Source organism: Nomascus leucogenys, chromosome 19 (assembly GCF_006542625.1).
Source record: "Nomascus leucogenys isolate Asia chromosome 19, Asia_NLE_v1, whole genome shotgun sequence".
Taxonomy (NCBI): domain Eukaryota; kingdom Metazoa; phylum Chordata; class Mammalia; order Primates; family Hylobatidae; genus Nomascus; species Nomascus leucogenys.
This window is the reverse complement of record NC_044399.1, coordinates 28,373,751-28,388,085: the sequence shown is the minus strand read 5'-3', so window position 1 is coordinate 28,388,085 and position 14,335 is coordinate 28,373,751. Positions and strand designations below refer to the sequence as shown.

General features: G+C 46.1%; 1 protein-coding gene across 1 annotated transcript in view; it reads right to left on the bottom strand.

Annotated features, from left to right (window-relative positions):
• MARCHF10 (membrane associated ring-CH-type finger 10) overlaps positions 1–8,715 on the bottom strand; it is a 112,228-nt gene extending 103,513 nt beyond the window's left edge. Inside the window, 1 exon segment of the mRNA XM_030799812.1 lies at positions 8,626–8,715. Within this exon segment, the coding sequence (XP_030655672.1) occupies positions 8,626–8,715 (90 nt within the window).
• Between the last annotated feature and the right edge of the window lie 5,620 nt (positions 8,716–14,335).

Below are 14,335 nucleotides of genomic sequence, written 5' to 3'. Positions count from 1 at the left end.
CCTTCATCAACCACCACCTCCACCACCACCATCACCTCCATCACCACCACCACCTCCATCATCACCACCAGAACCATCACCACCATCACCACCTCCATCACCACCACCACCTCCATCACTACCACCACAACCATCACCACCACCCTTCATCAACCATCATCACCTCTATCACCACCACTATCACCACCACCACAACCATCACCAGCACCACCACCACCTCCATCACCAGCACCACCTCCATCACCAGCACCACCTCCATCACCACCACAACAATCACCACCACCTCCACCAACCACCACCACCACCTCCATCACCAGCACCACCACCACCTCCACCACCACCACCACCACCACCACCACCACTGCCACCACCACCTCCATCACCACCACAACCATCACCACCCACCACCATCACCTCCATCAACCACCACCACCTTCATCACCACCACCACAACCATCACCACCACCACAACCATTACCACCACCACCACCTCCATCACCACCACCACAACCATTAACACCACCACCATCACCTCCATCACCACCATCACCTCCATCACCACCACCACCTCCATCACCACCACCACAACCATTACCACCACCACCATCACCTCCATCACCACCACCACCTCCATCACCACCACCACAACCATCACCACCACCACCATCACCTCCATCACCACCACCTCCATCAACCACAACCACCATCACCACCACCACCTCCATCACCACCATAACCATCACCACCACCTCCATCACCACCACCAACACCTCCATCACTACCACCACCTCCATCACCAGCACCACAACCACCTCCATCACCACCACCACATCCATCAACCACCACCACATCCATCAACCACCACCTCCATCACCACCACCACCACCACCTCATCAACCACCACCACCACTACATCCATCAACCACCACCACCACCTTCATCACCACCACCACCTCCATCATCACCACCACCACCTCCATCACTACCGTTTCCATCACATCTCCATAACCACCACCACCACCTCCATCACCACCACGACCTCCATCACCACAACCACAACCATTGCCACCACCACCACCTCCATCAACCACCACCACTACCTCCATCACCACCACCAAAACAATCACCACCACCACCACTTCCATCACCACCACCACCACAAACATCACCACCATCACAACCATCACCACCACCACCTCCACCACCACCACCATCTCCATCACCACCCCCACATCACCACCCAACCCCCACCACCCATCTCACCTCCCCACCATTACCACTGCCACCTCCACCACCACTGCCACTCCCATCACCACCAGCAGCTGTCACAGCCTTTTAATTGCTGTTCTCAATCCCATTTCCTGGTTTACTTCTATAACTATTTCTAAAGTCAGCCTTTGCCAAAGCATATGACTCTGATGTTGGTCACATAAGAAGAGAGAATCTTTCTGTCTAGTCCTGAGGTTCATCCTTGCTTTTCTGCCCTGTAAGTAGAGATCTGTTTCCTAAATCCCAGCCAGCTAACTGAGCAGCTCCTGCTCTCAGCCATTCAGGGTCACAATGAAGCCGCTTCTCTTCGGCATTACAGCTGAGTCCACAGTTGTGCTTGAAGTTCCTTTTGTTTCTTTCATTATCAATCTGATCCCTCCAGTTATTATGTGACTTCAGAAGCCATGTGCCCCAGGAACACTTCCCAGCCTCATAATTCTGGTACAAAGCCATCAGAACCACGACCCGACTTTACGTGTCCAGCCAGAATGGCATCTGTTCCTCTATCTCAGGATGCACTTTGTGAAGTGGGAGTTGCCACTTCCTTCAGTTGGTCCCTTTTTGTTGTTGTTCTTGTGATCTGACTTGCATACCCCAGAGTTTGGTGTTTTAATTGTCCTCGGTGACATTATTAAAGTTCATTAATTTTAAGAGGTCAAGAAATCAAAGGCATAAAAACAGTTTGAGATGGTATTCCCCTCCAGCTAGTTATTTTTTTTCCTGTTTTGGCTGTGAAGAGTAGAGCAACACATACCTCAAAGGTGAGCCAGGAGAATCCCTCACCTCCGTCCCTGTGGGAAGAAAAGTTGATTTATCCCCATTCCGGCTCCCTGAGTGGACAACTCCAAACCCTCGCCACCCGCTATAAAGTTGCCTATCGTGTCCTTGAACACATGTATATTGAGATATTTAGTTGATTTGCACTTGATAGAATCAAGATGAATAAGTGACATGAAATGAAACCAATTTGAACACATTTAATAGATTATAGAAAATCACTCTGAAATGCCAAGTGTAATCTTTGCCTTCAGCTTTCCAGTGGACATTAATGGCTAAATTCTGCCTCCAGTTACATAAACACATTTGATCAAAAAAAAAAAAAAAAAAAAAAAAAAGCTAGGCAGCATGAAAATCCTTGAAGCAATAGAGCCAAATTCTGAGATGGCATATAATTATGTACTAGTTACCAGATTCTGAAATAGCATGCAGTATGCCAAATAGATGTTTATTTCCTCTTGTTTTCTCGAAAGGGTCCCACCCAACCACTGAAAGGAGTAGTATCAAAATAACTCAGGGTGAGGTTATCCCTCCTCTCTTGCTGCTAGCACACAGACCTGCAAAAGCACTGGGAATTTGGTGCATACCAACACTTAGCATATTTTAGGCTGTAGCAGGAATGGCTTACACAAGAGGTTTCTAAAGCCTTCAATTGGAGCCAGTTCATTAAAGGTGAGTCGAGTACAGGAAGGGACACATGCCAAATGCATATGATTTGGGATTCGTGTCTAGTTATTAGGTCTTACACTATTTGTATGCCCTGAAATGGGGAATCCCTGGTCACACTGGACCTGGAGTGAAAGCTGGGATTTCCATAGGAAGTAACCGGCCAAACTCATTGATGATCCAGAGTGCCAATATCCACCCACCACAAAGTTAACCATAGCAAATTATCTAAATACACACCGGCTGTCTATGGGCTGAATTACTGAGGGGTCACTAACATCATGCAATTGATCCTTTTTTTTTTTTTTTTTTTTGAGACAGAGTCTTACTCTGTCACTGAGGATGGAGTGCAGTGGCATCATCTCGGCTCACCGCAACCTCTGCCTCCTGAGTTCAAGCTATTCTCCTGTCTCAGTCTCCCGAGTAGCTGGATTACAGGTGTGCACCACCACACTCGGCTAGTTTTTGTATTTTTAGTAGAGACATTTAGCCAGACTGATCTCAAACTCCTGGCCTCAAATGATCCACCCGCCTCTGCCTCCCAAAGTGCTGGGATTACAGGCATGAGCCACCGCGCCCAGCCTACATCATGCAATTGATTCTTAAACCACTACTTTAAATTCTTTCTGGAACAAGGCAAGGGATAGATTAATAACATAACAAAAAAAATTTGCTGCTCCCTGCAAAGTAGTTACTGTGGGTTGCCATTTAGTTACTTCAATGATATTTAGAACATTTTAAAGACAATCATATTTATTTTTTGCAGACCTTGTGGTAAGTGGTTTTGAAAATGCTCAATGAGAGTGGATTTGACTTTTAGGAATAGTCACAAGTCAGCTGGCTCTAAGTCTGACAAGCTTAGTTGGTAGCCAAGTTAGGCAACACAGGCCTTCATGAATGTCAAGGTAATTGGGTCAACATTGAAGAGGGAGACTCAGCCCCTGCCCTTAAGAAGTCATGGTCCAGGTTGAGAGGATGTCACACAAAAGACAATGTGCAGCCGGGTGCGGTGGCTCACACCTGTAACCCTGGCACTTTGAGAGGCCAAGGTGGGTGGATCACTCGAGCCCAGGAGTTCGATACCAGCCTGGCCAACATGGTGAGACCACCGTGTCTCTATAAAAACACAAAAAAATTTAGCTGGGTGTGGTAGCATATGCTTGTGGTTCCAGCCACTCAGGAGGCTGAGGTGGGAGGATAACTTGAGGCTGGGAGGTTGAGGCTGCAGTCAGTTGTGATTGCACCACTGCACCCCGACCTGGGCAACCACTGCACCCCCACCTGGACAACAGAGCAAGACCATGTCTCAAAAAAAAGAGAGAAAAAAAAGACAATTTGCAATGCAGTTTCATAAGCTCTGTGCAGGAAGCATGAAAAGAGTGCTGCAGTACTAGAGTGGTGGAAATATTCTAAAGTTATGATAGTTATGGCTGCAAACTTGGTAAATTTACTAAAAGTCTTTAAACTGTATACTTAAAACAGGTTGAATTTTATGATATATAATTTTTTTTTTTTGAGACCAAGTTTCACTCTTGTTGCCCAGGCTGGAGTAGAGTGGCACTATCTCGGCTCACTGCAACCTCCGCCTCCAGGGTTCAAGCAATTCTCCTACCTCAACCTCCTGAATAGCTAGGATTACAGGCGCCTGACACCATGCCCAGCTAATTTTTTGTATTTTTAGTAGAGACGGGGTTTCACGATGTTGGCCAGGCTGGTTTCGAACCCCTGACCTGTGATCTGCCCGCCTTGGCCTCCCAAAGTGCTGGGATTACAGGCGTGAGCCATCGCACCCAGCCAGTAAAGTTGTTTTTAAAAACGGCTACTATGTGTATGAACACAGAGACTCCCTTTAGTTCTAAATTAAAACTATGATCCTCACCACCTTTGCCCAGGGGAGCAAGGTGAAGAAGGGGGAAGAAGACATTGGCAAAGTGGTGAAGTGTAGGTTGCTTTTGCTTAGGTTCTGAGTCTTGGGCCTGCCTTTAAGTGAGAGAAAGCACAGAGGAGTATCCTATATTCCAATGGTATTGCCACATTTACATTTTAGATAGGTTTCAGGGCAACAGTCTGACAGATGGCAGGACTGGAGGCTAGGAGGCCAGTTATAAGGATATTATAATGGTCTTGGACAGAAATTAGCAAAGTTGGAACCATCGGGTGGCAACAGGGTAAAAAGGAAGGCACAAGTGCATGAGTTCTTAGGTACACTTGGCAGGACTTGGTAACTGATGGGATGGGGATGAGGAGGGAGAGGAAGAGACAGGGAAGGCTTAGACCATAGGAGGGGCAGCAGGGGGATGGACATGGGGGTACAACCATGGACATATTTGATTTCAGATGCCTGTGTGACATCCAGGTAGACATAGCCACCTGGGAAATACACATATGACTCTGATGCTCTGGGGAGACCCAGGATTACAAGTCTTAGTGTAAAGTGGTGGTTGAACCATAGCAGAGGATGAGATGAGTCACAGTGACCTTGTGAACTAGAAAAAAATTGGGCTGAGAATGGAACCCTAGGGAAATTAACATTTGAGAGCCAGGGAGATGAAGAAAATGGAGAAAAATGTGAGAGAAACAGGAAGAAAATCAAGAGAGTGTGATGTCAGAGAGCCAAAGGAGGCTGGGCGTGGAGGCTCATGCCTATAATCCCAGCACTTTGGGAGGCTGAGACAGCAGGATCACCTGAGGCCAGGAGTTCGAGACCAGCCTGGGAAACATTAAAAAAAAGAAAGAAAGCCAAAGAATCATGTTCAAGAAGAAAGGAGTAATAACATCAAAGGTAGTTAAGACTGCAGAAAATAAAGACTGAGAAGGAGCCTGGTGAATTTGGTTACTGACGTTAGCAGAAGAGTTTCAGGAGAGGGGAGGGGAGGTGATGGTCAGGCTGAAGCAGGCCAGGGAATCCATGGGAGGGCAGGAAGCAGAGACAGAAATGGAGCTGGCTGTTTGGGGACATCTGGGATGAGGCAGGAAGAAGCCAGCGCTGCAGCTAGAGGAGGACACGATGTCTATAGAAAGCTTTGCTCTCTTTCATAAGATGGGAGAGACTTAAGCACGTTCGGGGACTGAGCCAACAAGAAAGGAAATGTCAAAGCTACCAATGAGAGGCCTGTGGATGGCAGGGGCTGGAGAGCAGAGGGCCTCAAATCAGGATCTCGGGCTGGGTACCAGCAGGAAGGGGGTCGCTTCATCCTCCAAGATGTGGGGACTAGATGGTGTGTAGCCTGGAGCGAATGGGAGGAGGCTGAGTGGGTTCTCACCTGCCGGCCTTGGGGTCTTCATTTTGTTTTGTGTGAGTGTGTGAAACCGGGCAGGGAGCTCTTTGTTGAAACTATGGAGGTTGGAGGTTTGAAAAGAGTGAAAAGGTTTAAAATCGTGATGATAACAGAGGGAGCTGATGGACAAGTAAATGTGTTGACGTGAGTCATCCTTCATTCTTTTCTTTCCCTCACTCCGCCTCTCCATCCATCAGCAAGATGTCTGTTCTGCTTCTATTTCCTGGGCCGGGCCACTTCTCACCACCTCCACTCCTACCACCCCGGGCCAAGTCACCAGAATCTCTCTCCTGAATTTCTATCATTGTTTCCTTACAAGTTTTCTTCCTTCTTCTCTTGCCCCTTCTAGTCCTTTCCCCATATCGCAGCCAGAGTGACCCTTAATACAACATAAATCATACTATTCCCCCACTTAAACCATCCAATAATTCTCACAGTGATAAGAATAAAATTGGGCCAGGCGCAGTGGCTCATGCATGTGATCCCAGCACTTTGGGAGGCCGAGGCAGGCGGATCACCCGAGGTCGGGAGTTTGAGACCAGCCTGACCAACATGGAGAAACCCCATCTGTACTAAAAATACAAAATTAGCCGGGTGTGTTGCCACATGCCTGTAATCCCAGCTACTTGGGAGGCTGAGGCAGGAGAATCGTTTGAACCCGGGAGGCAGAGGTTGTGGTGAGCCGAGATCGTGCCACTGCACTCCAGCCTGGGCAACAAGAGCGAAACTCTGTCTCAAAAAAAAAAAAAAAAAGAAAAAGAAAAAAAAAAAAGAATAAAACCTAAATGCCAAGCTAAGTTCTGTGAGACCCAGTGTGACACTTCCACACTTCCCCTGGGTTCATGTGTTCCAGCTCCTCTGGCTACCTTTGGTTTCATCCAGGCTGGTTCCTGCCTCAGGGCCTTTGCACTGGCTTTCCTTCCAATTGGTAAGCTCTGGTGGGATCTTTCCCATAATTCACCTCAACAGTCAAGTGTCACTTCCTCAAACAGACCTCCCCTGCTTCTAAAGGAGCACCGCCTCCAACGCCTTAACCTGTTTTATTTTCCTCATAGTATTTATCGATAACTGAAACTACCTTACACATTTCTACTTGTGTAAGTCCTTCCCCTGCTTAATCCTAGAATAAGAACTCCAGGAGAACAGAGGCTTTGTTCAGCACATAGTAGGCACCGAATAGATATTGGCTGAATGAATGAATGAAAAGCAGTGTTGAAAGCCCAATGGAGATTAGAAAATAAAACGGCAATGGCTCAAAGCCACACAGTTGTGTGATTTTCTTCAACGAGGACCATAAAGCTGTAAGATTGATTTTTTCCTATGTGCCTGTTCTGGAGACAATTTCAAACAGGAGCCGGGTGGCAGAGGCATCTTTGTGAAAAGCAGTTAGACTCCCAGGGCGACCAGTGTGGATATTTATGTTCTTATTTATTTTGCAGAAATGCCCTCGATTTTCTAGTCTTCTTATACGTGGGTTGGCATGTTGTGGGAGGAAATTGCTGACTCTGTTTCCAGCCCCAAAGCTAAACCGTATTATACAGGTGAAATCAGGTTACTGAGAGGTCTGGTTTCCTTGGTGACCTGGGAGCTTTAGTTATATTTGAAATTGCTAAGAAGGGGAAAAACCTGATAACAGCAGTTCTGTGTTTTCCTCAGGGAGGGGGCGCTTTTCAATCCTCAGCCCAAGCTGAGGACGTGCCTTCCTGATTGGCGAGGGCTGAGGTCCCACCTCCGGTGGGATGACTGACACCTTCTACTATCCCAGGATCCCACAACCCAGTCTGGCAAGTTTGTCCTATGCCAGCTCTGGGTGGCTGCAACCTCAGGATTCCTCAGGCTCCCTGTGTGTTCTGGTTTTGCATGTAAACACTGTAACTAGGGGGACCAGCAGTTAGCTCATTGCAAAATGTGCAAACCACCTTTCTTCTGGTGGGGATGACAACAGAAGGGCGTGTTACTTTACAAATGGTAGGGCGACCCAGTTAATTCCTTCATGTTTTCTTTCCTTCTCAGTTGGTTTGTCAAATTTAAGCCCTAATGCCACTGGTGGACAAGGGCTCCATGCCGAACACTGAGGGAAGTACTTTTACAGTGTTTATTTCATTTTCATGATAATACTAGAAGTGGATACGACCATTATCCTCGTTTGTTTGTTTTTGAGACGGAGGAGTCTTGCTGTGTTGCCCAGGCTAATGTGCAGTGGTGCGATCTCGGCTTACTGCAACCTCCACCTCCTAGGTTCAAGTGATTCTCCTGCCTCAGCCTCCCGAGTAGCTGGGACTACAGTGCCACCACGCCCGGCTAATTTTTTGTATTTTTGGTAGAGACAGGGTGTCACTGTGTTAGCCAGGATGGTCTCGAACTCCTGACCTCATGATCTGCCCACCTCGGCCTCCCAAAGTGCTGGGATTACAGGCGTGAGCCACTGCGCCCAGCTATCGCCGCCCCCCCCTTTTTTTTTTTTTACAGACGAGGAAATAGAGAGGTGAAGTGGCTTTTGCTAGTTACATACCTAATCGGTGGGTTTGGGATTTTAGAAAACTTTTACTGCTTATCATATGTTGATGCTGTATTCTGAATTCTCTCTAAATACTGGAAGAGAAGGCAGAAGACCATTCTTGCTTTCTGCAATTACCTGATACTCAGAGTCCACCTTATGCTGCATGTCCCGCAGATACTGAACATCACTGAAGAACTTCTGCCTGTCCCTTGCGTCATGCAACATGATTCCTAATCTCCGACCTGCACAGAAAAAATAAACAAATGTGCTGTGACAGAGTCCTTTGTCGTGATGCCGTATTTGGATTTATTTTCATCTAATTGCTTTTATTTGTGTATTCATCTAATTTCCCTTGTTTGAAAGGCACAGATGCTCCTTTCAAGCTGAAGGGACTTCTTGTGTTGCTGTTGATGCTCTTACAGTCCTCCTGTTCCAGGCATAAATAATGCAGCCACCTTCATCAGGCACTTCAGTGATCCTGTCCTGGTTACTCAGAGGGATTTAGATGGACAGACACCTGATTCGGTTCTAGAGCATGACAAAAAGGAAAACCTGAGACCCTAGCTAAATCAGCACTGACTTAAGTTACAGGCCTCTGGTTACTTAAATTCATTTATGCAACAATGATTGCACTCTTATTCCCATCCAGGCACTGTGCTGGGCACTGGAGTATAGCAAGCAGCAAAGTAGACACGACCCTCACCTTTGTTTTTTATTTTTTTCTTTTGTTTTGAAACAGCGTTTTGCTTTTGTTGCTCAGGCTGGAGTGCAATGGCCAGTCTCAGCTCAATGCAACCTCTGCCTCCCTGGTTCAAGTGATTCTCTTGCCTCAGCCTCCCTAGTAGCTGGGATTACAGGCACCCGCCACCATGCCTGGCTAATTTTTGTATTTTTAGTAGAGATGGGGTTTCATCATGTTGGCCGGGCTGGTCTCGAGTTCCTGACCTCAGGTGATTCACTCACCTCAGCCTCCCGAAGTGCTGGGATTATAGGTGTGAGCCACTGCGCCTGGCCTGTGTTGTTTATAACCCAGGGTGCGAGACTGACTTTGAGCAAGTGAATCCTAACTATGATAGGCCCTCTGGAGCAGAACTATGGGGCTCTTAGAGAGTGTTATTATGGGAGGGCATAACCTGGTCTGGAGGGGTCAGGCAAGGTTTTCCTTAGGCAATGACACTGGGTTTGACAGAGTGAGCTAGCTGAGAAGTGGGACAGAGAGGACAGCAGGTGCAGAGACTTCAGGCATGAAGGAGCAGGTGCAGATGAGGAAGACGGGAGGGGAGCAGTGCAGCTGGAGCAGAGACGATGAAGGAGCAGCCCCGGAAGGGCTGCAGGGGAGGCAGGGGCCAGCTCCCATGGGGCCTTGAAGGTCATGATTCAAAGAGTCATAGGAAACTACTGAAAGGTTCTAATCTGGGGAGTAAATAATTGGATTTGTGTTTTTATTTATTTGTTAATTCTTTTTCTTAGAGACAAGATCTTGCTCTGCCATCCAGGCTGGAGTGTAGTCGTGTGATCATAACTCACTGGCTATAGTGGCTCATGCCTCTTGAGGTGAATCACTTGAGCCCAGGAGTTTGAGACCAGCCTTGGCAATATAGCAAGACCATTTCTATTTAAAAAAAAAATGAAACTTAGCCAGGTATTGTGATGCATGCCTATAGTCCTACCTACTCAGGAGGCTGAGGTGGGAGGATCGCTTGAGCCCAGGAGTTAGAAGCTGCAAGGAGTTAGAGGCTGCAATGAGCCATGGTCATGCCACTGCACTCTAACCTGGGCAACAGAGCAAGACCCTGTCTGTATTTAAAAAAAAAAAAAAGATTTGTATTTTAAAAAGATCCCTCCAGTTGCAGTATGAGAATGGATGGGGTGGGGGGAATGGTGGTAGAGTAAAAAACAGAAATGGGAAGACCATTGGGAATATTTCATAGTAATCTAGATGTGATAAGATGGCAACTAGCATTGGGTAGCAACAGTGGAGAGAAAAAGGAGGAGGAGAAGGACAATGAGGAGGGACAGGGGATCATAGCTACTCTTTTTTTATTTTATTTTATTTTTTATGTTGAGATGGAGTCCTGCTTTTGTCGCCCAGGCTGGAGTGCAGTGGGGCTATCTCAGCTCACCACAACCTCCGCCTCCCAGGTTCCAGCGATTCTCCTGCTTCAGCCTCCCAAGTAGCTGGGATTACAGGCACACGTCACCACACCCAGCTAATTTCTTATTATTAGTAGAGACGGGGTTTCACCATATTGGCCAGACCGGTCTTGAGCTCCTGACCTCAGGTGATCGGCCCACCTTGGCCTCCTAAAGTGCTGGGATTACAGGCATAAGCCTCTGCGCCGGGCCCATAGTTACTCTTTACCGACCCTCTGGAAGTGATAGGCCTTGTTCTAAGCAGTTACATCAATTAATTCATTCAATCTTCTCAACCACGCTGTGAGGCTAGCACTAGATCTTTGTTTTGCAGGTGAGGGAACTGAGGGCCAAAGGGATTCAGTAACTTGCCTAAAGTTACAGAGCTAGTGAGTGGAAGAGTTGGGATGTGAACCCAGAGAGTCTCGCTCCAGTGCCCACACTCTTAACCAAGGGATTCAAGGGATGCTCAGGACAGAAAGTCATCAGGGCTTGCGATTATGTGAATGAACCAGGGGTGGAAGTCTCAAGGATGCCTAGGTTACTGGCTTGAGCAGCCAGTGGGTTGGTGCCAGCATTCCCTTCAGAAAACATAGGAGGAGCTGCTTTGTGAGGAGACAGCATGGCGTCAGAAGTGTCTGGGGTGCGGCAAATGGAGATGTCAAGTGCACTGTCAGACGCAGGGCTCTGCAGCTCACCAGAGAGATACAGATTTGGGCATTGCTGGGATTCTGTGATAACTGAAGTTGAAGGAAGAATGGGAACGAAAAGAGAAAGAGGGCACAGGACAAAACCGTGAAGAACACTAATATTTAGAGAACAAGCCACTGAAGAGAAACTCTGCAAAAAAAAAAAAAAAAAAAAAAGCCAGAGAGGCAGGAAGACACCAGGTGGGTGCCGTTTCAGAGATGCCCAGAAGAGAGGGTTTCAAAAAGGAGGCTACTGATAACCTTGGTGAGAGCATTCAGTGGAGTGACAGGGCTGGGAGGGCTGCAGAAGGTTGCGTAAATGGGAGGCAAAGGCGTGGAGATCATGCTTTCAAGAAGTTTGGCTTTGACTGGCATGGCCCAAATTTATGGCCAAGATATCTAAGCTCACAAAGGGATAAAATGGCACTGTTAATAACGACCCCTCATCTGTGGGGTCATCAAAGCCCCCACACTATTCCTGCTTGTTGTCTACTGAAGCTCTTTCATTTATTTCTACACACACACATATACATATTTTTTACAACTGCTGTGTGACAAGGGCTGCTACGCTCTGGGGATACATCATGATGGGACAGGCGACATCCCTACCTTCAGGTGTATACGTTCTGCAGCATTCCCTCCCTCCTCCTGTTTATTCAGTTGTGTAGATATTGGCAGAGTCAGGCTGCCCCTGACTCATGGTGACCCAGCGTCTGGTCTGGTAGTTATGAAATCTCACACAGTTTATCGTCTGGCCCTGAACAATGGGGAAAACTTGTGCTCGTCTCTTGGGGGCTATTTTCTCTGGAGTATGGAAAGTTGGTCTTTGACAGTCAGAATCTGAAACTACAATCCAATGTGTATTTCCAGTCTACACACAAAACCTACATTTTGTCTCTGAGCATTTTAATAATCACTTATGGGCCTATGTTTTAAAAGATCACTTTTAGCTTTTCATCTGAATGTGTACCTGCATAGAATGAAGTTACCTTTGCACTCTTTTCAGAAAACGATGGTGTTAAAACAGGCAGAAGGATAAGCTCCTGCTGCTACTGTGGGAAAGAGAAGCCTGTCTGAGTCTTAATCAGGCAGAGACCATAAAGACTCATAATAAAAATACGTTAATGGTCACTAAAGGGGAGCATCCCAGAGTCCACTTGGATGATACATTTTGGTCGCCAAAGTTAATATAGAAAGCCAGTTAATCTACCACAGCTCTAGAGCAGGGTTAATTTAAGGAGGCTTCTAAGGCAAGAGGCATGAAATAACTTTGTCTAAATAGGTAGGAAGTAGCACCCTTTGAATTACTTGCTAAGTTACCTCTGACTTCACAATCACCTACCCAATAAAGGACTTTAAAATGCCTGTAATCCCAGCACTTACGGAGGCTGAGGTGGGTGGATCACTTGAGGTCAGGAGTTCGAGATCGGCCTGGCCAACATGGCAAAACCCCATCTCTACTAAAAATACAAAAATTAGCCGGGCGTGGTGGTGCGCTCCTGTAGTCCCAGCTATTTGGGAGGCTGAGACAGGAGAATCACTTGAACCTGGAAGGCGGAGGTTGCAGTGAGCCAAGATCGCACCACTGCACTCCAGGCTGGGTGACAGAGACTCCATCCCCCCAAAATAAAAAATAATAATAATAAAAAAAAAAACTGTCCACAAAAGTCTCTTTTCCTTCCCATAAACTCTCTATTACATTGTATTTTACAATATTTAGAAACATTGTGGTGCCACATGTAATTTTTTATTTAAATACATCAAGTCTTTATGAGATTAAACAAATATTATGGGAACCAAGAAAACAGGGTATTAGTGTCAGATCAAGAAGATGGTGGGTTACCTCAGTTAAGCAAACATTCTCTGTGTTTGCTTGAACTTCATACTGCACTCAGCCAGTTTGAAAAACTGACCAGGATGAACAAGAAACAGAAATAACAGTATGGAAATAAAACTACATAAGATAATGCTTAATTCATGGATCTCAGCTTTGTGGGCCTACTCAACCAGATGGCCACTTGAAGCCAAGAATTTTTCCCCAGCAAACACAGAGGGTTGGGGTGGGGGTGATAATAAAATGTGAGCAAGGCGCATGTTTCTAAAATGGCACTCTGTATTCTCTTCTGTTGCTCACCTTTGAACTGCTTCTTAATTTAAAATCCACTCATGGTTATGCACACTTCTGTTTTAAGTCTTTCTGGTGATAATGTCTTGTGCCAAATCTGTGCTTTAGAAATCAACACAAGAAGCCATATTAAGTAGGGAGAGAGAATGGAGGAGGGAGTTGGAGGCAGGTGGAGAAGGAAGGAGGGGGTCCTGCCTTGCTGAAAGCAAGAGCAATTCTTCTTGGCCTCAAAATTCTACATATCTGTGACATTTTAATGGTGAATATTCTAAGAACTTTGTGACATACACATTCTTCTCTAGTGTAACTTTCCAGTGAATTCCAACCAAGTTTTCCTGACTGAGGGGAACAGAATCTGATTGCAGAATGTTTTTCAGTGCTCTAAAAAGTCATGCATACATACCATCCTTCTGTTTTATAACCACATTTGTCAAACGAACTGATTTGACGGAGTCTCTTCTTAATAACAATCAAAATCTTATTGGTTTCTTACCATGTTCTCATAAGAGAAAGACATCACTAAAGTTAATATTCCGTTAAGCGATAAAGGAAAATGTAAACAATTTAACCTCCTCCTTAGACGGAAGGTTGCTTTGAAACAAAATCTAAATGGCTATTGTTAATATCGGACAATCAGGCTCAAAAATTACTCCCTTTCCACAATTAGGTGATTGGAGAAGGATCTCAGGAGACCTTATTCAACCTTTTCCCCAATTGATTAATTTGTAATGTCAAACATTATAGGATTTGTTTAAATCTCAGCTCTAAAAAAAACTTTGCATTTTGAAGTCTTAGCTTATAAACATGTCTTGAGCATAAGCAACAAAGTTTACGATTTGGGCCCAATTTAAGAATACTGTGACTGCAGAGAAAAAGGGGGAATTGGTTGGGAAAGGTA